Here is a 23,657-nt window from a genome sequence, read left to right on the forward strand (position 1 = left end):
AAAAGAAAAACCTTTTCGAAAGGGTGCACTGTTTGAAATAGTGCATTATGCTGAAAAGTTGCGACCTTTTAAAATAGGCATTGGTTTGAAACAGTGCTTTATGCCAAAAATGTGCGACCTTTCGAAATAGGCACTGGTTTGAAACAGTGTTTTATGCCGAAATGATGCATCATTTCGAAACATGCGACTTTTCAAAGAGTCACTGTATTGTTTCGAAAAGGCACTTCTTACCTATAAATAGTGGATGAATTTGGAGAGAAAGACACACCAGATCACATAGAGTTCTGATTTTTCTTTTCTTCCCCTGTTCTTAGTCAAATACTATGTTGTGTTCGCTGATTCTATATAATTAAAGTGCTAGCTTTCTATAGAAGGAAATATGTTCTATCTTGGGAGACAGTTTCCCATCAACCTTCAAGCACCGTGAGAGAGAAAATCTATCTTAAGGACATAGTGACGTGGTTCTACACTAGGCTCGGATTTAACAAAGAAGTACAAAACGCTTACAAGAAAAAAGGTTTATACTGTTTGGTGATTGGTAAATAGTAAGTACAATTAAGTTGTATATTCCTAACATTCATTTCTAAACAATTTGCTTTTGTATCAAAGTCGTCATTGAAATTGACCTCTACATTATAGTCGACCATATCTGAAAAAGTCAATTAGTGGATTATTGGCATTATTGTTAAGCCATCCCCCAAATATTCCCCAAGAAGGCATCCTTCGCGCTGTACTTAACTTTCTTGCCCAAGCCTGTGCCAAGTTAAATGATCAAGAACCTATTGTAATCCTTTGGCTTGATAGGTTCAAAGTCCTTCTTGTCCTTTAAAAGCTCCATTAGGAAATTAGGATAGAAATCTTGGTCACCCTTTGCTAACATACTTGAGACGTAGTTCATGGCACATCATTGCACCATTTTACACCATTTGGGCCAAACAAGAACGGATGGGCCCGTTTATGTTCCTATTTGGCCCAAATGGTGTAATGTATTTTGTCTGGGAAATTATTTGTTAATCAGTTGACTTGAAAAGAAAGCATACTAACATTGAAGATTATATAAAAAAAATTACTTGATATCGCAATATATACCACCGTAAATCCGTAATATATTTCAGTCCGAATCACTTCTCTATATCATTGTATTTAAGTTTTACCATGTAAACGATCAGGAGACTTACTGGGTTATTTGCCGCAACTCCTCCATCCACGAGGTTGAATTCTCGAGTATCTCTTATATATTAGGTCTCAAAGTAATGTGGTGGGAAGTATGATGGAACTGCTGCTGTGGCTACATAGACGTCAAACAATTTGGTTTCAAGAAATTACACTTCCCCTAAATTGAATTTACACAAAGTGTGGAAACAAAAAGATGCTAATTAACAGTGAGTCAAATGACTAATCCCATTAGTAGAGAAACAAAGAATGCCATTCTCACTTAGCTCAGTGCTTTGTTTGAAGTACATTGTCAAGTGCATGTTAACACGCAACCGTGTTATCACTTTGGAGTTTCGACACATTTATGCCAAAAGAATTACTCATTGGAGCTGCCACTAAATCAAGTATTTGGAAAAACAAAAACAGACTCTTATAAATGGTTTAGAATCTTATTGCATTGGTAAGATTATTAGCTAGACGGTTGAATGGTAATACAAAAAGGTGCTAATACAAAACTTCTGTTCACAGTTCAGACTACTTTTAGGAATTTCTTTAATGAACTCTCTACCAAGCAAGTACGTATTTCTGAGGTGCGTGTGTGTTTGTGTTTCAATGCAAATGACGCTGTCCAGTTAGAAAGTCCTTTTAAGGATCCAGTTTCGTTTATTTCTTAATACTCCTAGGAGTCCTAGCTGAGTGATAAGAAGAAACTAAGACTAATAAGAATAAAGAACTAAAGATTGAATCAAACTAAAAATGAGTTTTTATATTGAAAAACAGTATTGGTTACAATATTCTTTCTCTCTCTCTCTCGTGTTCTAGTTTTTCAGATTTTGTATAATGATTTTGAATGAATTTGTTTCTTCCTTTTCCAGTTTTATATAAAGTTGTAAGTATAGCTTTGTCCAATCAGCTTGCACCACATGTCCCTTCTCTTTCTCTTCCTCTTTTTCTCGCTTAAACCTGCAACATACAAATTATAATGTGAAATATCGATAATTATGTCGATATTTCTTATTAACTATGATATTTGGGTTGGAATATCGGGTTGACGATATTTGCCCACGACATCGCCCCTCTCGAAACTTTCAAATTTTGACCACGAAAAATTTAAATGCTTTGAGAATTAACAATCAAAATTGAAAAATTTCAAAATTTCAAATTTCAAAAAATCAAACGGTTACACCTAGAAAACTGAACAGCTATCCCGAAATATCAACTATAAAAAGCTTCAATCGCTTTCTCTCTCTTCACTTATCCACAAAAAAGGCTTGAGACACTTCAACCCCACCACCATTAACAATCTGAAAAGCTTCACCTTGGATTTTCCTCTGTCTTTATCATCAAAACTTTCTACAAACTTGTCAGGTTAGTTAACATAAACACTTAATATGGGATTTTCTGCAATAAATGTTATCGTTGTCTTTAATTTTCTTGATGAATTGCACTTGTTTCTCTTTCTAAATCACTAAAAATTAGGGTTAGGGTTTTGAGCTTAAACGTGCTATTTGTGTATCTCTATACTAACTAGACCTCGAATTATAATTTTTGACAGTATGGCTAGGAGAAAAACTTGTGTTAACTTTAAATGCACCCTCTCGAAACAATCCTGGTTTCAACGTCAAGAACGCATGCTTTCGACACATAGTTCTTCACCTCGAAACCCAACATTATCCCCAAGAGACCTCGATACGCGTTTAATTAATAATATATTATATACTTATACTATATATAGCGATAGTGGCTCAAATAAATGATATAATTCTAATACAAAATTTATTGTTTCTAATGATACCGACATGTCGAACGAAAGTATTGAATCTGCAACTTGAATCCACTCATCCTCTTTAGCCTCGTCATCACAAAGGACCGAGATTGACGAACCAGAATGGCGTGCCACATATCTGGCTGAGGGTTTATCCTGCCATCCCTTTGAGACTGTAGACTCAGAATCTGATCACGAAGTTATGGACGATCATAGCATGTGGAGTAATGGCTTGAATCCTTGTTTCCCCAAAACACCCAACTTAGACATAGTTAAAGCTGCCTACCAAATACCAGACTCTGTCCATCTTTGACATTATGCTGGGAGTACAAAAGAAACTCGATGTTAAAGCGGCGATCCTCAAACCACCATTATAACCGTTGGGCAACTAGTTGCTGGCTTGCGCCTTCCCTTATCTAACCTCAATTGAGAATTACTGAACTACTTGACCATTTCTCTTGGCCAAGGCACAGACAATTTCTGGAGATTGTTGTACATTTGTAATTTCTATAATTCTCACCTTGCACCCGATGTCCGGATATCCCAAAGAATTTGTCTTATCGATATCCAAAAACACTATACCTTTGTTGAACGTAACGAGAAGAATAAACATGGTATAAAAGAGCCCAGTGGTTATTTTTATCCCAAAAAACAAATTAACTGCGCAGGCATTATAAGGATAAACCGAGATAGTGATTTCAGATGGCCATTATACCCTATCGTTGTATCTGGGCAATGGGAGTCATCTGCTTCGGTTGCTTGTCCATCCTTATCATATCTTATTTTCATCATTAAAGGTATGTTATTTTACGACACCCCAAACCTCTTCTATCTCAGACCACGCAGGCATTATAAGGATAAACCGAGATAGTGATTTCAGATGGCCATTATACCCTATCGTTGTATCTGGGCAATGGGAGTCATCTGCTTCGGTCGCTTGTCCATCATTTATATCCTATTTTCAACATTAAAGGTGCTATTTTACTAACCCCAACCCAACCCTTTTATCTATCATCTAACCTGTTTTCTATCATTGCGACTTTGTTTTAGTGCCAAAACCAACCTCGATGAGAAGTTTAGGAGAGTCCACTAGAGTAATGGATCTTCTAAAAGGCACTGATGAAGAAATCACTGCTCGAACCGGCGCTGATAAATATGGCAATCCAAAATTGAATGTCGACCTTCCAAATGTCGATAATTATGTCGCTCCTTTATACTTCTTAAAAAGTACCGTCCTTCGATTCTTTACCTCCCCAATCTATTATGCCATGTAAAACTACTCCATGTCTCTTACAGCCTTGCTCCTCTGAAAAAGTATTAAGAAAAACTTTTGATTCCACTGAATTACCTGCTAATACTCCTCGATGTTATTTTGAATATATGTTTAATAGGTTTAAAATGACTAAGATCTTTTTCCTCAAATCAAACAAGAGATTCCCGATTTCTATAATTATCCTCTTTTGCACGATGTGTTTGATCACCACTGCTTATTGTTCACAGATATGACATCTCATATTCCCCAAGTTCCAGTCAAATCATCAAAATCTCTAGACAAGTTTCTGCTCAAAAGAAAACTAACAGATGGCAGTTCTTCCCAAGCTCCTACTTCTTCCAAAGATAAGAATGTCGACACCAGACTTCTTTCAAAGAAAAGAAAAGAACCTTGCCATATTCCAGCACCACCAGCCTTGAAACCGAGCAAAACTGCAAAAACTACTACCATTGCACCTGTTAATATGCCCTCAAAATCTTCAACTATTCCAGCCAATCCAAAGACTACTGCCTCTGATTCCTCTTTTTTAGCTGGCGATTTTGAGGTTAAACTCGTCCTTCGAGATCAAACCAAAGTCCCCAAAACTGCTTCTCTGTTTTCTGAACCTCCGATACCAGGCCTCGAAGAAGCTCTTGTGCTGAATACTATACTTCCTCGAGATAGGACAACCATGACTAAGATCAGTACAGATGAACGATTCCAACTTCTGTGTTCTTCTATTGAAAAAGTAAGTGTCTATCATTCCCTTACTCTTATCTTCATTTACTTATTATGTATTCATTTAACTATATCTATGTCAATCCCATGTTAAAGTTGCTGCTGTAGGACAGTTTGATAGCGAAATGGACAACTTTCGCCATTATAGGGATGAGAACCAACAGTTGAAGAAGGACAAAGAAAATCTTCAACAATCCCTTGATAAAGTTCAGAAAGATCATGCTGTCGAGATGAAGAAATATTTTGCCGAACACACGGCGCTGCACCAAAAACTGCAAAGTTCTTTTGAAGCTATGGAGAAAGAACTTGCCCAAGCAAAAACCTCCCTTGCCACTAAGAAAACGGAACGGGCAGCTGAAAAGATTGATCTAGAAGCTGAACTGGAGAAGGCCCATTCTAAACTAGCTACCAACACTGAGCAAATGCAATATTGCGTTGATACTATGAAGAGCTTCAGATCCTATCTTCCTCCTGATGTTATCAAGGAGTATAATCTTGATTCTGATGACGAGAGTGAGATGCCCTCCGACATTGCGGCCCATGACCTGGATACAGATGCTGTAGACTCGACTCTGCCTACTGCTGACTTTTCCAAGACCGACACGGCTACTCCCATCTTCAACCCCGACTCTCTCATCAGTACACCAAGCTGCCTAGATGATCCTGAAGTGCAAGCTGGCCTTAACAACCTTCTTGAGACTAGATGTCTTGATATAAACCCTACCAAGACCTCCACCCAGCTCTAGCTTCTTTATCTCGATGTTTTGTAATTGAAAAATTGATACAATGATCTGGCTATCTCTTGAAAATGATCTTGATGTTGAATATTGAATATTGATGTTGGTTAAAATGATCTTGTAACTGCTTAACACTCCTTTTGAATTATGGAAAATAGATCTTTTTGCTTCTTATAACCTCATTTTGTATGCAATACATCTTATATTTACCATACTTAAACAGGAAACAATCTCATTTTCGATACCACTCCTAATCAACATAATATTGATACTTCATATGGGTACGTAATATATATCTTGAATTAAAAAAACGAGTTTCAATACCACTCCACCTAAAAATAGTATCGATACTTAACATATATTTGAATATAAAAATGAGTTTCGATACCACTCTAACTAAAAGCAGTATCAATACTTAATATATATTTGAATATAAAAACAAGTTTCGATACCACTCCAACTAAAAACAGTATCGATACTTAATATATATTTGAATATAAAAAAATTGAGTTTCGATACCACTCCAATGAAAAGCAGTATCGATACTTAATATATATTTGAATATAAAAAACTAGTTTTGATACCACTCCAACTAAAAGCAGTATCGATACTTAATATTTATTTGAATATAAAAAATGAGTTTCGATACCACTCCAATTAAAAACAGTATCGATACTTAATATATATTTGAATATAAAAAACGAGTTTTGATACCACTCCAACTAAAAGCAGTATCGATACTTAATATATATTTGAATATAAAAAATGAGTTTCGATATCACTCCAATTAAAAGCAGTATTGATACTTAATATATATTTGAATATAGAAAATGAGTTTCGATACCACTCCAACTAAAAGCAGTATCGATACTTAATATATATTTGAATATAAAAAATGAGTTTCGATACCACTCCAACTAAAAGCAGTATCGATACTTAATATATATTTGAATATAAAAAACGAGTTTCAATACCACTCCAACTAAAAGCAGTATCGATACTTAATATATATTTGAATATATTTCAACATCAACATTGTATTAAAATATCACTTATACATACCTTACTAATTCACCTCACATTGCTGCCAGGAATTAAATATTTTGATTATGGTCAAAAACTGGATATTATTTACCTGAACTCGCATTTATGCTAAGAACAGGATTTTATTGACCTGGTATCGAGATGAGGATCTACAAATCACCGGAATTTTTTACCCGAACTTGACATTTATGCTAAGAACTGGATTTTATTAACCTGAACTCGCATTTCTGCCAAGAACAGGATTTTATTGACATGGTATTGAGATGAGGATCTATAGATCACCAGGATTTTTTGACCCGAACTTGACATTTCTGCCAAGAACTGGATTTTATTAACATGAACTCGCATTTCTACCAAGAACAGGATTTTCTTGACCTAGTATCGAGATGAGGATCTACAAATCACCAGGATTTTTTGACTTGAACTTGACATTTCTGCCAAGAATTGGATTTTATTGACCTGAACTCGCATTTCTGCCAAGAACATGATTTTATTGACCTGGTATCGAGATGAGGATCTACAGATCACCAGGATTTTACTTGACCTAGTACCGAGATGAAAATCTACAGATCACCAGGCTTTTGCTTGACATATTATCAATCATATAATTCTAGAGATACAAATATTTGTTATAGATCTATAAATATTGATTTCGAGAATGACAATATCTTTATTGAATGTATAACCTTGATAACAAAAATTACACCATGATACTTGAAACATTCTTTATTGATAAAATGCTTTCAAATTGCTTACATTTTGAGGCTTTGATAATATTACACCTTCAGCCGTTTTTAAGTAGTAAGCTCCATTGATTCCGACCTTATGAACTATGTAAGGCCCATCCCAGCTTGCTGCTAGTTTGCCAGCCCCTTTTTCTTTAGTAGCTTGAGTGACCACTTTCAAGACCAAATAGCCTTTTCTGAAAATGTCTTTCTCTTACTTTTTTGTTGAAAACTTTTCTTAGCTGCCTATGATAGGTGTCGAGCTTTACCCTTACTTGATCCCTCGTCTCCTCGAGATTTAGAACTTCTGAAGCCATTCTTTCATTATTTTGACCATTTTCTATCATCTTTGTTCTGGATGTCGATACCACCATTTCAGATGGAGTTACTGCTTCCATACCATAGGCCAAAGTAAAAGGTGATTCACCTATAGCTGTTCGAGGTGTCGTTCTATAAGCCCACAAAATGTTGTTTAGCTCATCCACCCAAAGACCTTTCTTGTCTTCTAATTTTTTCTTAATATTATCCATTATGGTCTTATTTGTTGCCTCTGCTTGCCCGTTACCCTGAGCATAGTATGACGTAGATGTGAAGTGCTTAACCTTGTAAGATTCCAAGAAAGCTTTCACCTTTCCTCTTTCGAATGCGGTCCATTATCTAATATAATGGCATAAGGCAATCCATATCGACATATGACTCGTTCAAAAAAGAAATTTATGACATCCTTTTCTTTAATATGCTGTAGAGCTATGACTTCTACCCATTTTGTAAAATAATATGTGACTGCCAACATGAACCTTTTTTTGCCTCTCCCTGGTGTAAGCGGACCAACAATATCCATACCCCATAGAGCAAAAGGCCATGGGTTTGAGACACAATGTACCTCTTCAGTAGGGACATGTATATGGCTTTCCCATGAACTTGGCACTGTACACAGTTTTTCGCATATCGAAGACAATCCCTTTGCATTTGAGGCAAATAATATCCCTGTCTCGTGATTTTATTGGCCAACGATCTACCAGCTGAGTGGTTTCCACATTCTCCTTCGTGAAGCTCAGCAATGATTAGCTGCGTTTCCTCATACGATATGCATTTCAAATGTGGACCTCCAGGATTCTTTCGATACAATTCATTATCAACCAAAACATATCTTTGGGTGCCAGACTTAATTCTTCTAGCCTCATTTTTGTCCTCCACTAATTTCCCATTAGCCAAATATGAGATATATGCTTCCATCCATGACACCCCCAGTGTATCAATTTCCATGACTACTGAGTCGTCAATGTCGATGCTTGGCTTCTCTTGAACTCCAATATGCAGAGTACACCCTTTATGTTTTCCAGCATCGCTGCAACATATGCCAATTCAAGGCATCCGCATGCCTATATTCTCATTTATATTGAGATGTTGAAGTCTTATTTTACTAAAATTCTTCAACTTGGATTTTATAAAATTCAAATAATCGACCATATTTTCACATTTTGCTGAGTATCCCCCATTGATCTGGCTGACCACGAGCATCGAGTCACTAAAAATCAATAACTCTTTTATATTGAGAGATTTAGTGTAACACCCGTATTTAAAATATGTATTTATTTATTTATTAATTAATTAATTTAATTATTTATTTAAAATTCGTTGGATTGGATTTGGGATATGTGGGTCTGATTTCTGGGCCCGAGTTTGTGTTGGGCTTAGGTTTTAAACCCAGGTATATATACATATTTTTATAAAGAATAGGGTTTGGAGATAAAAATAAAATAAAAATGGAGGCAGAGATAAAAAGCTTGATTGCTAGAGTGTTGGAGCGCGACGATTCGGACGATGAGGGATTTGTTGAGTTTTTAATATAGGTGAGTAGTTTAGTTTTTCTTTTTCCTTTTCTCGTCTATAGCCTAGACAGTTTATACTGAGATAACAGTTTTACAGGAATACAATGTTTCTGTTATTTTTTTCCTGCTCTTCCTCGTCAGTGATTGTTATGTTTTTTTATTTGTAAAACCAGTTATATTATTAGACTGTTGGAACTCGGGAGAGTTCGGTAATGGTGGCACAAGCCCAGAAAACAGAGAAATCGTCTCTGTATACTATTGGAACTTTTATTTTGGTATTATCGGTTGGTTGATGTCGGGGTAAATTGATTGTTTAGATGGGGTATTTGGACTTGAAGGATTGAGGACATTCACTAAAGTTAAAATGGGTTATCTGGCGGGATAGAGTTATAGTAGTAATCTAACCAGCTTGGATGGGGCGGTCGAAGCTTGGAATCCGGCATCAATGGCGTCGCCTGTCCGTTTTTATTTTGAACTCTTGTTGTTGTGGTGATTTTTATGTGTTGGTTTGAGGTTGGTTAATGAGGTTTGATTGAATGTTGGATTGGGTGGGGGCTGTCGAAGTTGTAGAAGCCATTAATGGAGGTCGCGAATTTCAGATCTAGTTTGAGGAAGAGTTTTGATTTAATGATTTTAGGTTTTTGCTTTTGTTAAAGTTTAAGGGGTTTTCATGAGGATTAAAATCGATGGGTTAAGATGGGCGGATGAGTGGAGGTTGTGGTGGTCGATTTGGTGGCTGGTGGAGGGAGCTGGTGGTAGCTGATGGAGAAGACGACCTGTTGGTTGGTTTGGGCTTGGGCTTGGGCTTTGGGCCAAAGCCTTTTTGTTTTGTTAGTTGGGCCGGAACTAAATCAGTTTGGTTTGGGCCAGTTCTATTAGTTTGTTGTTGGGACGGACCACCTTAGTTTCCTTTGGGCCGGTTTAGGTTCAGTTCTGTGGGCCGAACTAATTAAAGTTTTGGGCCAGTTTAAGTTTCATTTTTGTTGGCTTGGGCTGAAACCTATTAGTATTCTTTGGGCCGGTTTCTAATTTCATGTGAGCTGGTCCTTATGTCCCCAATTGGGTCAGGTTGAATAAATAAGTTGGTTTTAGACTTTTGGGCTTGGGCCAAAACTAACTAGTGTTGTCTTTGGGCCAGTTTCTAAGTTGGTTTTGGGGACGGTTCATATAACTTAATATAGATAAAAAAATGAGGTCCTCAAATATTTAGATTTTTGGGCTTTGATTGTGAACTGTAGACTGTTTAATTATGCTACGTTTTATGTTGTAAATTGTATGGACAAATCAAATGATAGAATGTTGTGGAAGCCTGTATAAACTTGGTTGTTATTATCTAAGACCGATGTGACGTTGATATTTTGTATTTTTGACATGTGACAAGAGTGAAATTTTAGGAGATATAATATTCCTAAAACGCTATAAAAATGTTATGCGATACGTTTGGAGTAATTGTGACATTATATGATATATTGGGATATATATATTAAATGCAATATTTTTTGGAGAAATAAATGTATAAACGCTCCATTATTTTATCTGTGAGATGCTACTAGGAGGTAGTAGAGTATTTGTTGATATTTTCCACGGGATTGTGGCTTAGTGCAATAATATATTGGCACGTGAAAGAATGAAAATGGTTATGAGATATATTGAGATATTTCTAAATATTGTGGCTTAGTGCAATAAGGTATTTGACATGTACATGATATAATGAAATTATTATGAGATATAAATGTATGACACTTGAATAAATTACGTAACGAAGAATCCTAGAACCTAGCTATCCACAACTCATGTGATTTGGTCCTTGTGATGGGCTTATGTGATTTGATTGGCCCTTCTAGCGTTTTAATGAATCTGAATGACCCTTCTGGTGTAGCCGAATACTGACTTGATTATTCCGTTCGCAAAATTAGAACGAGACGCGCGATATTTTATGCCGAATAGTGGCAGTACTTGCATAATGGCTTTCGTGTGAGGGTTACCTGGTGTGCGGCATTCCGCTCAGAGTAGCTACGCACGGAGTGGTTCATTATGTGAGGGGAGGCATGTGGATGTACATGTTCGGCATTGGGAAACGATTGTGGTAGCCAGGGAAACTAGGTAAGACATAGATATGACGTGATTTTAGGGACACGCAAAGAAAGCCTTAAATAATATAATTATGGTAATAGGTTGGTTAATGATATATTTTTAAATATATGATTGTATATAGTTTTGCAGAAGGGTGGGTCAAACTAATTACTCGTGCAGAGACGACCCACTATGTAATTAAGCGTGAAACGCGGTAAGTATAGAATATGCTTGGCTGGTTATTAGTTTAGTTAGAACCTAAGGCACCTCGGTGGAGGAACTAAATACCTTTTTATTATGCATATGGTTTTTTGTGTGGTTAGTGGGAAGTTAAAGCGCTTCAGTGGAGGAACTAATTGCCTTACATGTGGTATGTACATATCGATATGATTGTTTTTATTATTGGAAGCTAAGGCGCCTCAGTAGAGGAACTACATGCCTTAATTATTGTACTTAAGAATGTTGTATTATTCGTTGGATGTTAAGGCGCCTCGGTGGAGGAACTAACTGCCTTATTTAGTGTGTAAATATATGTATAAGTATATATTGTATTTTAGAGCTACTCACACCAGCATTTTTATAATGCTGACCCTATTTGCATGTTTGCTTATTGGGTGTGCTCATTAAATGAACACAGTTGATAAGTCTTGACAGGTTTAGTGTTGAAGAAGGTTGGCTGCTGCTTGTGGTTTGCGTTAGCGTCACCTACATAATATGTTTTGTTTTCCCTTAAGGGGTAATAGATTTTAGTTGAGACAAATGTTGTTTTGTATTTTCAGTTGTAATTATAATTAAAGAGTTGTTGAAAGGAGATTTGTAAGTCAATCAGTTTTGTGAATTTTTGTAATGAAGAAGACATTTTGTTTATTTGAAAATTTTATTGGTTTTTAATTATCCGCATATTTAAACTGATTTTGGGTTTTTGGAAGTTGAGAGTACATCACACCTTGAAAATCGAAGAGTTGGGAACATATATTGTATTTTCAAATTTTGTCGAAATTCAGGGTGTGATATTTTGCCATCTCGAGACAAGCTATTAAGGCTTCATACTCAACCTCATTATTGGATGCATGGAAACCCAATGTTATTGCAGTCTCAAGCCTTTGATTTTCAGGAGTAACCAACACCACTCCAATGCCACACCCCTTTCCTCCAGAAGATCCATCGACAAATAGTATCCAACCATTTGTTCCGGCCCATAGATTATTTGCATCGATAACATCTTCAAGCTCTTGCAGCATTGTGAATTCTTCTTCTTCCATGCCCCAACTGGCATCATTAGATGGAAAATCAGCCAGGAAGTCGGCCAGTACCTAACTCTTTTCTGATACGCGGTTTCGATACTCGACACCAAATTCATTTATCAGTACAGAACATTTAGACATCCTCCCTGACTTTGCCATTTTTGCTAGAGTTTGCTTTAATGGGAGATTCATCATCACGATCACCGAATGTGCTTGAAAATATGGCTTTAATCTTTGAGACGAGAATAACAGTGCCAAGGCATACTTTTCTATCATTGAATATCGGGTCTCAGCCTCGAGCATTGTTTTACTTTGAAAATACACTAGTCTTTCCAATCCATTTTCTACTTTCACGAGGACATAACTTATCGCAAAATCTGATACAACCAAATAAAGAATCAAACTTTCTCCCTCATCTGGCTTTGTCAGAGTTGGCATTTCTTGCAGATATTTCTTTAATTCAGAAAATGCTTCTTCACATTCCTCATTCTAACATAATTTGACATTCTTTTTAAGCAACTTAAAAAGTGGCTTACAGCGATCAGAAGTTCTGGAGATGAATCTATTGAGCCGCTATTCTCCCCGTCAACTTTTGTATTTACTTTCAAGTTGTAGGTGATGACATTTGTTGAAGCGCTCGTATTTGATCATGATTAGCATCAATACCTCTTTTCATAACTATGTACCCCAAAAACTTACCAGAACTGACATATTAAACTCTCTCAATATTCTGAATACAATGTCGAGGTCCTTTATGTGATCTCCAACTTTCATAGATTTGATGACCATATCATCGATATAAACCTCGACAATACGTTTGATGAGTTTTTGAACATCTTCTCCACTAACCTTTGGTAAGTGGCTCCCATATTTTTCAATCCAAATGACATTCTGATGAAGCAATATATTCCTCCATTAACCACGAATGCCGTTTTTAACTGGTCTAACACAGCCATTAGAATCTAAAAATATCCTGAATAACCATCGCAAAAACTGATCAACTCGAAACCAGCCATTCGGTCGACCAATTCATCAATTCTAGGCATGGGATAGTGGTCCTTTGGACACTTTTTATTCACATCGGTAAAGTCGACACAAATTCGAACTCTACCATCTTTCTTGGGTACAACCACTATGTTTGCTACCCATTCAGAATGCTCAACTTCTTTGATGATGCCATTATTTAACATTTTTGTATCTCCACTTGCACAACTTTTTCATACATTGGCCTCACTTTTCTATGTTTTTGATGCACTGGAGTTGCGTTTTCTTCCATATTCAGTTTATGCAAACATATATCTAGATCGATACCGGTGAGATCCGACATCGACCATGCAAAAACATCTTGATTCTCTTTCAAAAATATCACCAACTCCTTTCTTATACTTACATCCATTTCTGTACCAATGAACATATGACGCTCACTTTTCCTTTTACCGATATTAATCTTCTCCACCGCCTCTATGGTTTTTCTTTCCCATGGTGAACTTTACCTGCTCCTGTATCTGCATGTTGGTATCGGCAGGTAAAGCTTGCTGTAACTGCTAAGTAGAGTTTTCCAAGACGCCCCCAATGTCTTGGCTTTTCCCCTTCATCATTCCCTTTACTGTGATGAAATTACATTTTTCTGATTCGGACTGATCACCCCTAATCTCGTGCAATCCATATATAGTTAGGAATTTGAGAACTTGATAAAATGTACTAGGCACAGCACACATTTTGTGTATCCATTTTCTTCCCAATATGGCATTGTGATTAGATTGGTGCTTGATGACCACGAATTTCGTCATCACCATTTGAGGCCCAGCTCAAACGGGCAATTTTATCTCTCCAGCAGGTTTGGTAGAAGTTCCATTAAAACCATATAAATTGAACTTTGGTGGTTTTAAATGTGATTCATCGAGACCAATTCCTTTGAACGCTTTCCAAAATAAAATATTAACTGAACTCCCACAGTCTACTAATATCTTTTGTACATCATAGCCCGAAATATGCAAAGTGATTAGCAACGCATTATCATGTGATAACATTACCTTAGACAAGTCTTCCGATACGAACATGATTGCCCCAGGAATGCTAGCCAATATTAGGCTGTCTTCACTAGTAGTACTGGCTCGATATTGACCTCGAACACTTCTTTGACCTTTGAGATCTTCCTTATCTTATCTTGAAAAATCTTTTTTTGAGGAATTTCCCCTTTGTATATCATGTTTATTACGCTCAATGGCTTCTCCCTTATGGTCACTGTCTCTGCAGGTCTAACATCAGCACGAAACTCTCACAGCTTCCCATCTTTCATGAGCCTGTCTATCTCTTTTAATAATTGGAGACACCTATTAGTCTCATTGTTCTCGATCTTGTGAAATTGACAATAATGCTTTCCTTTCATTTCCCTAAGAGTATATTTCGGCCACACCACAAAATCTTCCTTTGCTATCTTCCGCAAAATATCTTCCGGCGTAGAATTGAGAGCTATGAAATTGCTAGGATCAAGCTCCTCTTTCAATGTTCTGTCATACTTTCTTCGCTGTTGTGGCTGATTTTCTTGATTTGTATAATGCTCCTGTGGTCTTTTGTTATCTGACCTCGAGGAGTCTCGACTTTCATAGCGATCATTATTATCCTTATCTTTCTTCCCCACATCGGTGACTTGTAATACTGTTTGCACAATGGCGGCTCTCAACCCCTCCTCTACTATGATATCTCTATCCACCTTATCATACAACTCTTGCAATGTTTTAACCTCTTTCCTCAATAGATACTTATGCATATAAGATCCTGGTATTACCCCAACTTGAAAAGCTATGACAGCTGTCATTTCTGATTCCTCCAATCTTTCCATTGCCTGTGTTTTAGCCTTGAACCTTGTTAAGAAATCTTTTAGTGACTCCTTCTTCACTTGCTTCAATTGGAATAAGGCTGACACCTGCTTTGGCTTCACCCTTTGGTGACTGTAATTAGTGAGGAACTTTTCTTCAATCTCTCTGAAGCATGAAATGGATCCCTCTGGAATTGTGCAAAACCACTTAATGCTTTCCCTTTCAAGCTTGACAAAAATAATCGACATAGTACAGTATCCCAATATTCGATTCCCTGATATATCGAGACTGATGTCAATAACTAAAAAGATGGTCCATGGGGTTAGTAGCTCCTTCATATTGGCTCAATTTTGGATTTTTGAACTTCGGAGGTAACGAGGCCCTTTCTATCTCCTTTTTTAATGGATTTCTACAGACATCATCTGCCAGCTTTCTTATCGATGCCGAGACCTTTTCCAATAACTGGTCTCCTAATTGCTTCTGCATCATTTCCTGAACCATCTCCTTTTTGACTAGTGCTTTACCTTCTTCTTCTTGCACCACTTTTGGTGTCGTTCTCGCTACAGATTGTACTTCTTCAAGATGACTCCTTCTCCTCTCCTCGAGGTGACTCTTTCGTACTATTGGAGTTCCTTATCTTGACTCCTCGTCATCCTCCTCATACATAGCGTTTTCAGCACACTTCTCCTTCTCTTCCCTTATTGCTTTATTCTCAGCCATTAACATCTGATTTTGCTTTTCTAACTCATTTATCCTTCTCAACAAGTTTCTTAAAGGTACTTCTTCCTCCCGTATCTCCTCCACCTTTTCCACCAGTCTACTTGCTGACCTTCTAGTTCTTCAATCTGCATTCTTTGATACTGCTTGAGACGTACTTGCTTCTTCAACCATTAATGCTTTACTTGCTATCATTCGTTTAGGAGGCATCTTCATAAAACTTTTTAACCAAATTCCTATTATCCACTGATCCTATCAAACTCTTTCCAACTCTTTCATAATAGATTCAAAAACTTCAAAAAAAAACCAAGAAAAGAATGTTCTTTCTTGATCCTTAATCCTTCATTGACCTTACCAACAGTTTCTCTTTATCACCAAGATTTCAATCAATGGATTCAATCAAAGAAAAAAGAAAATGAAAGACAAAACAATCAATCTTTGTCTTCGAACCCAGACGGCGCCAATGTAGTGATCAGAAGAAACTAAGACTAATAAGAATGAAGAACTAAAGATTGAATCAAACTAAAAATGAGTTTTTATATTGAAGAATAGTATTGGTTATAGTATTCTCTCTCTCTCTCTCTCTCTCTCTTTCATGTTCTAGTTTTTCAGATTTTGTATAATGATTTTGGAATAAATCTCTTTCTTCTTTTTCCAGTCTCTATATAGTGTTGTAAGTATAGCTTTGTCTAATCAGCTTGCACCACGTGTCCCTTCTCTTTCTTTTCATCCTTTTTTCTGCTTAAACCTGCAACATACAAACTATAATATGAACTATCGATAATTATGTCAATATTTCTTATTAACCATGATATTTGGGCTGGAATATCGGGTTGACGATATTTGCCCACGACACTAGCTAGTGGCATATCTTCAGGTGAGTAAAGATGACTGGTTGATTGAGTTTGGGGGCTCAGCTAAGAAATTTACAAACAATAATGAGTAAATTTCCCAATCTGCTATGATAATGTCATTTTGTTTCCAATCTGGCCATTGTCAGCAACTCAGTGCAAAAAGTTGTTGACATTACCCACTAGTTGCTGATAAAATGTGTTGTGTTGCTATTTGTGGCCAAATTGAGAACAAATTGACATTATCATATGGCCGAATTAGAAATGTTGAAATATGTAGAGTCTCACACATTCTATAAGTGTGAGACCGTATCTTATTTAGTAGTTTCTATTTCGGTGAAACCTATCACCCAATATAAATATATGAATTGTAGGTTAGAGTAAATATACTATAAACCCTACCTTCTTCTTGTGCCTCCATCATTTCTTCTTCTCCACTCCATCTCTTTAACCTAACTAGCTAACCACTATATATATATATCTCCTAACATAATTTAACATGGTATCGGAGCCGACTCTGTTTAGAGAATGCTAGGAGAGAGATCCGCAGTTTCAATGTTCCAGTTTTAGTATTAGTTGCTGTCTTAGTATTGTTTCGCTTTTGCAATCTCTTGGTATTGATAAAGAGGAGTACGTCAGGTTTTCAAAGGGAGAAGGCGTGGTATCGTTATTTCATTGTATCTCTCAATTTCTATGTGTAGGCACGCACATGCTCAGTTTAAGAAGTCTTCGAAGCACGCACATGCTCAAAGTATTGTATCTCGAAGTTTCTTGTGATAGGCGCGCACGCGCTCAGTTTAAGAAGTCTTTGAAACGCGCACGTGCTTGAAGTACTGTATCTCGCAGTTTCTTCCTTTCCATCAAGTGAGTTTTTCTTCTCTTTACAATGACTGATGTTGTTCCAAAATTCGATGAATTCGGTAATACGTATGTTTTCTCTGTTGGTATAGTATGACCTCTGTCAAATTTGAGGGTGTAGCCAATTACCTTTAATGGGCATAAGCAGTTACTGTTTATCTTACTGGAAAAGGTAAGGAAAGTCATCTAACAGATCCCCCAGATGATAAAGGAAAGACAACCTGGACGAAAGATGACGCCTTGATTAAGAATTTTCTGCGGAATACTATGTTGAAGGATGTTTGTAATACTGTGCGGTTTTTCAAAACCTCTAAGGAGATTTGGGAGTATCTACAAGAATCATACTCTCAATCTCATAATACTTCTCGTATCTTTCAGTTGTATGAGAACATCTTTGATCTCACTCAAGGAGATATGTCTATCTCTGAATATTACAATTCTCTTCGAAGCAAGTGGGAATAACTGAATATTTATCACCCACTTACTACAGACATAAATCAGTTGAAGAAACAAAGAGAGGAATTTCATGTCTCAAAATTCCTATTTGGGCTACATCCCGAGTTTGCTAATGTGAAAGCCCAAGTTCAAGCTGAATCTAAGCTCCCTACTCTGTCTGAAGCCTATTCTCATCTTTCTCGTATTACTGCACCTCCTCTAAGGCACAATGACAGTGCAACTTTATTTATCCCTCCAAGCAGCAATAACAACCCTTCCTCTGGTCGTGGTAATGGAGGTAGAGCCGGTCATGGACGTGGAGGTGGTCGTAACCAAGGGAGTGGTCGTGGTCGTGGTATTGGCAGCTTTGATCCTTTTGAGCATTGTGGGCGCACAAATCATAGTTATGATTTTTGTTGGGATATAACAGGACGCCCACCTTTGCACGCACAAAGCCAACAATGCCACAATAGTTGATCAGAAAGTGACCGATTTTCAATAAGTTCAAGAAAACCTTGCAGCCCTGATGAAGCGGATACAATCTATTCTAGTCAGTTCATTGAGTTCATCCAACCAACCCATTGCAACCCTAGCCAATTCAGGTAAAACATGTCTTCATACAAGTGGTAACAACTCTTGGGTCATTGACTCAGGAGCTTCTGATCATATGACAGGTAATCCCCAATTATTTTCTAATCTTGAGTATACTCACACACCATCATATGTCACATTAGCAAATGGGGCTAAGGTTAGTATTCTTGGTCATGGTACTATTCAATTAACTCGTAATATATCACTTGTCTCTATCTTGCTTATTCAAAATTTCCCCTTTAATCTATTGTCTGTTCATCATCTCATCCAATCTCTTCACTGTAATGTCATGTTTTCTTCCACTAATGTTGTGTTTCAGGATCTACAGACAAAGACACTAGTTGGTGGGGGGTATGAGCACGGGGGCATCTATTACTTTCAAGATGGTTATAGGCACTCTCACTAGAAGTAGGCTTTCACAGTCTCAGTCTCTCCTGTTCAGTGGCATAGATCGATGACTTGGTCATCTTCCTCTGGCTAGTTTGTGAAGTTTAGTTCCCAGTACTTCTTCTAGTATTCAGTCTTTAAGTTATGAGGTTTGTGAGTTAGCTAAACATCGTCATGCTACTTACAAAAATAGGTTAAATAAGTGTCCTAGTGCTCATTTTCAGTTAGTTCATTCAGATGTCTGGGGTCCTTGTAGAACCACTGGCCTTTTTGGAGCCAAATACTTTATTACATTTATAGATGATTTATCTCGTGTTTGTTGGGTATATTATGGAAACCCGTTCTCAAGTATTCTCTGTATTTTAAAAATTCTATGTTGAGATTACTAATCGGTATTCTACACACATGCATGTTTTTCGGACTGATAATACCAAAGACTATACCTCTGCAATATTCAAGTATTTTTTAGATGACCATGATATTACACATCAAACCTCCTGTGTGGATACACCTTAACAAAATGCGGTTGTTGAAAGAAAGAACAGACCCATTCTTGAAGTCGCCCGATGCTTAATGTTTCAAACAAATCTCCTAAAGTTTTATTGGGCAGAGGCAGTCCTTACTGCCACATACTTGATTAATCGTATGCCCACTTCAGTGTTAGGCGGAAAAACACCACACTCTATTCTTTTTCCTAGTCAACCTTCTTTCCATCTTTCCCCTCGTATTTTTGGTTGTGTCTGCTTTGTTCATAATCTTCAACCGAGTCGTGATAAGTTGGACTCTCGTGCTATTAAGTGTGTTTTCCTTTGGTATTCACGTACACAGAAAGGGTACAAGTGTTATAGTCCTCATCTGCGTAAATCATTTGTCTGTGCTGATGTTACTTTTTTTTTAAGATGTCCCATTTTACTCTTCAAAAATGAAGGTGTCCTCTGAACCATTTGAGGATTGTGTTCTGCCATCTAGTGTTGTTGATCTTCCTGCGACTATTGGTGTTTATAAGGGAGCTAATAATTAGGTTACCGCTATTGATGTTAGAGCTTTAGCAGACGGAGTGTGTGCGCGCCCTACAGATGGCCTTACAGAAGCGCGCGCTCCTTTTGCATATGGTTGATGTTCACAATCCAGTGGATGGACGCATGCGCACCCCACAGATGGCCTTACAGGAGCACGCACGCCCCTTACCTACAACTGCTATTCGCGAAGTTTGAGGCCAAAAGTTTAACTGCTCTGCTGCCCTCCCTTCTTCCCACTGTATCTATGGATCCTATTGCCATTCCGTCTGACCTCGATGTTCCTATTGCCCTACGAAAACTTAAACGTCCACCTGCTAGTATGCGTCTTCCTAATAAGTATGTCCAGTATTCTATTTCTCAGTATGTTTCTACTGATCATTTACCACCATCTGTCAAGTCTTTTGTTACGTTCTTGTTATCTGTCTCTGTCCCTTCTGACTATAGGGAAGCTCTATCCCATCCTGGCTGGAAGCAAGTAATAGACGAGGAGTTGAGTGCCTTGTATTCTAATGAAACTTGGGTCCTTACAGATATTCCTTCTGGAAAGAAAGCGGTTGATTGTAAGTTGGTTTTCACTGTTAAGCATAATCCGGATGCTACTATTTCTCGTTTAAAGGTTCGCCTGGTTGCAAAAGACTTTACCCAGACTTATGATATTTATTACTCCGAGACGTTTTCTCCTGTTGAAAAGTTAGCCTCTGTGCGTATTGTTATTTCTCTTGCTGTTCATCATCACTGACCTCTGTTTCAGTTAGATGTGAAGAATGCTTTTTTACATGGAGATCTCCTAGAGGAAATATATATGGTACAACCTCCTAGTTTTGTTGCTCAAGGGGGGGAAAGTTTGTCGATTAAAGAAGTCTTTTTATGGGCTCAAGCAGTCTCCTAGAGCTTGGTTTGCAAAGTTTAGCCAGGTTTTGATGGCTAATGGAATGACTAGGTGTGAATATGATCATTCCGTGTTTTACCAAAAGACCTAGCAAGGAATTATTGTCTTAGTTGTATGTTGATAATATCATTGTCACAGGGTCTGACAAACAGGGTATTGCTCGATTTAAAGTCAATCTCTCAAGACAGTTCCAGACCAAAGATCTAGGAGAACTGAAGTATTTCTTAGGCATTGAAGTTACAAGGTTCCTTGGTGAAATTCATCTCTCATAGAGAAAGTATGTATTAGACTTGCTCAGTGAGACAGGTAATTTAGGAGCTCGCCCAGTAGAGACTCATATGGATTCAAACGATAAACTCCAGTCAGATGTTGGAGAGTTGTATGTCGATATTGAGAGATACCGTAGACTGGTGGGAAAGCTGATCTATGCTATTATCACTCGCCCAGATATCTCGTTTGCAGTCAGTGTATTATCTCAGTATATGCATGCACCACGGATTCCTCACTACCAGGTAGTTATTCGTATTGTGCGGTATTTGAAAGGTTCTCCTGGTCGTGGATTGGTATATCGTTCTAATGGAAATTTTGATGTTGTTAGATATTCAGATACTGATTATGCAGGATCAGTTTCAGATAGACGATCCACCACTAGGTATTGTACCTTTCTTTGTGGAAATTTGGTGACATGGAAGAGTAAAAAGCAAATAGTTGTGTCAAAGTCTAGTGCAGAGGCTGAGTATAGAGCTATGGCTCAGGGACTGGTGAGTTAATGTGGATTCGTAATCTGCTACATGAGTTAGGTTTTAAGGTACAGCTGCCGATCCCTCTTCATTATGAAAATCAGGCTGCCATTCATATCGCTTCTAATCCAGTCTTTCATGAGCGAACTAAGCACGTAGAGGTAGATTGTCATTATGTCAGACATAAGGTTGAAACAAAGGAGATAAATACTCCTTATGTGGCGTCTCGAGATCAGTTAATTGATATCTTCACCAAACCAATGATTCGTCTAGTTTTGAATTATATTGGTAACAAGCTGGGCATGAGCGATATCTATGCTCCAGCTTGAAGGGGGGTGTTGAAGTATGTAGAGTCTCACACATTCTATAAGTGTGAGACCGTATCTTATTTAGTAGTTTCTATTTCGGTGAAACTTATCACCCAGTATAAATATATGAATTGTAGGTTAGAGTAAATATACTCTAAACCCTACTTTCTTCTTGTGCCTAGATCCTTTATTCTTCTATACTCCATCTCTTTAACCTAACTAGCTAACCACTATATGTATCTCATAGCATAATTTAACAAGAAATTTATCCAATATTAATACCTCGTTGGTAGTAAAAATGACTGGTTGATTGAGTTTGATGTGGAAAGTTGGGCTAGGACGACCAAATCAGTTAATGTTTTTGAGATTGGCACACTTTGTTATCCTAAAAAGAGACATTAAACATTTGAACAGTTAATATTGGTTTTCAGAGTTAAACAGAAGGAGTGATATACGTCGGTGATTTAATAGTATAGTCATACCAAAAACTTATAAATCGTTATCTTATATATGCAACAAACAATCAAATTATCACGGTCACATCCAACCAACTAAAGAGGAGAAAACGATAAATTTCTTAGATTTGTGTGTTAATTGCGTTGCTTGATCATTATTTAGGTTTAAGAGTCCAAGTGTTATTGTATTTTTTTTTTGGGTGGGGGATCAATATTGTGAGTGATTTTTTCTCTCGGTTTGGTGAGAAATCGGTTATCTCGGCCGATTAATCGGGTCCAAAAACTTGTTAATATTAAAACTCACAGTCAATGCATTTTGCAGGCCCTATTATAAATCAATGTTATCTCCTATGAAATTAAAACAAGAAATTTTCTCCTATTGAAAATTGACAGTGGAAATTCTAACACTTCTAAATTAAATCATTTATTAAAATAGGAATTCCTACTCTATTAAAATGGAAATCATACTTTTTAATTAAGTCAACAAGATCCCTCCCCCTCTTAACAGGTTAGTTAAAGCTTACAAAATTAAATTTCAAAATAGTTAGTGCATATGCATGGGCATAGTGTACAAGCAGTGGCAAAGCCATGTACACGCCAGGTAGGGCGTAGGCCCCTCAACCTGTGGTTGAAAGAAAAAATAGTAGTACTATATATGTTCTTTTAGGCCCACAGACCCCACACTTTGTGAGGAAAAACAAATAGTAGTTAATAATGAGGCCCACCTAGATAGATTATTTATACATAATCTATATGTACTTTTGTTAATTGGGTAATCTTTTCTATTAATGTGTTATTTTCTAATATCTTTATTATTATTTTTTTTGATAAATCACATCTTTCACTTAAATTGAAAGGCACTAGGCCAGAATTCCTAGGAGACTATCAAAATCTAACTCCTTGAACTCCTTGTAAGCATGATAATAAGAATCTCCATTGACCATTCTACTTATCTACTCAAAATTACATTACTTAAAACTTGAAGAAATCCTACTAATGTAAACAACAACATATATTAATATA

General features: G+C 37.1%; 2 protein-coding genes across 2 annotated transcripts; both read right to left on the reverse strand.

Moving 5' to 3' along the window:
- Positions 1-7,571: 7,571 nt before the first annotated feature.
- On the reverse strand, positions 7,572-13,354 carry LOC147519460 (uncharacterized). The gene is made up of 5 exons (XM_086594134.1): positions 13,265-13,354; positions 12,666-13,054; positions 12,372-12,590; positions 8,523-8,764; positions 7,572-8,050 (listed from the first exon to the last, which is right to left on the reverse strand). The coding sequence occupies exons 1-5, from the start codon at positions 13,352-13,354 to the stop codon at positions 7,572-7,574; spliced, it is 1,419 nt and encodes a 472-aa protein (XP_086450260.1).
- Positions 13,355-14,843: 1,489 nt separating this feature from the next.
- LOC147519461 (uncharacterized) lies at positions 14,844-15,722 on the reverse strand. Its single transcript, XM_086594135.1, has one exon. The coding sequence runs from the start codon at positions 15,720-15,722 to the stop codon at positions 14,844-14,846; it is 879 nt and encodes a 292-aa protein (XP_086450261.1).
- Positions 15,723-23,657: the final 7,935 nt, after the last annotated feature.

This window comes from Coptis chinensis, chromosome 2, assembly GCF_015680905.1.
Source record: "Coptis chinensis isolate HL-2020 chromosome 2, ASM1568090v1, whole genome shotgun sequence".
Taxonomy (NCBI): Eukaryota; Viridiplantae; Streptophyta; class Magnoliopsida; order Ranunculales; family Ranunculaceae; genus Coptis; species Coptis chinensis.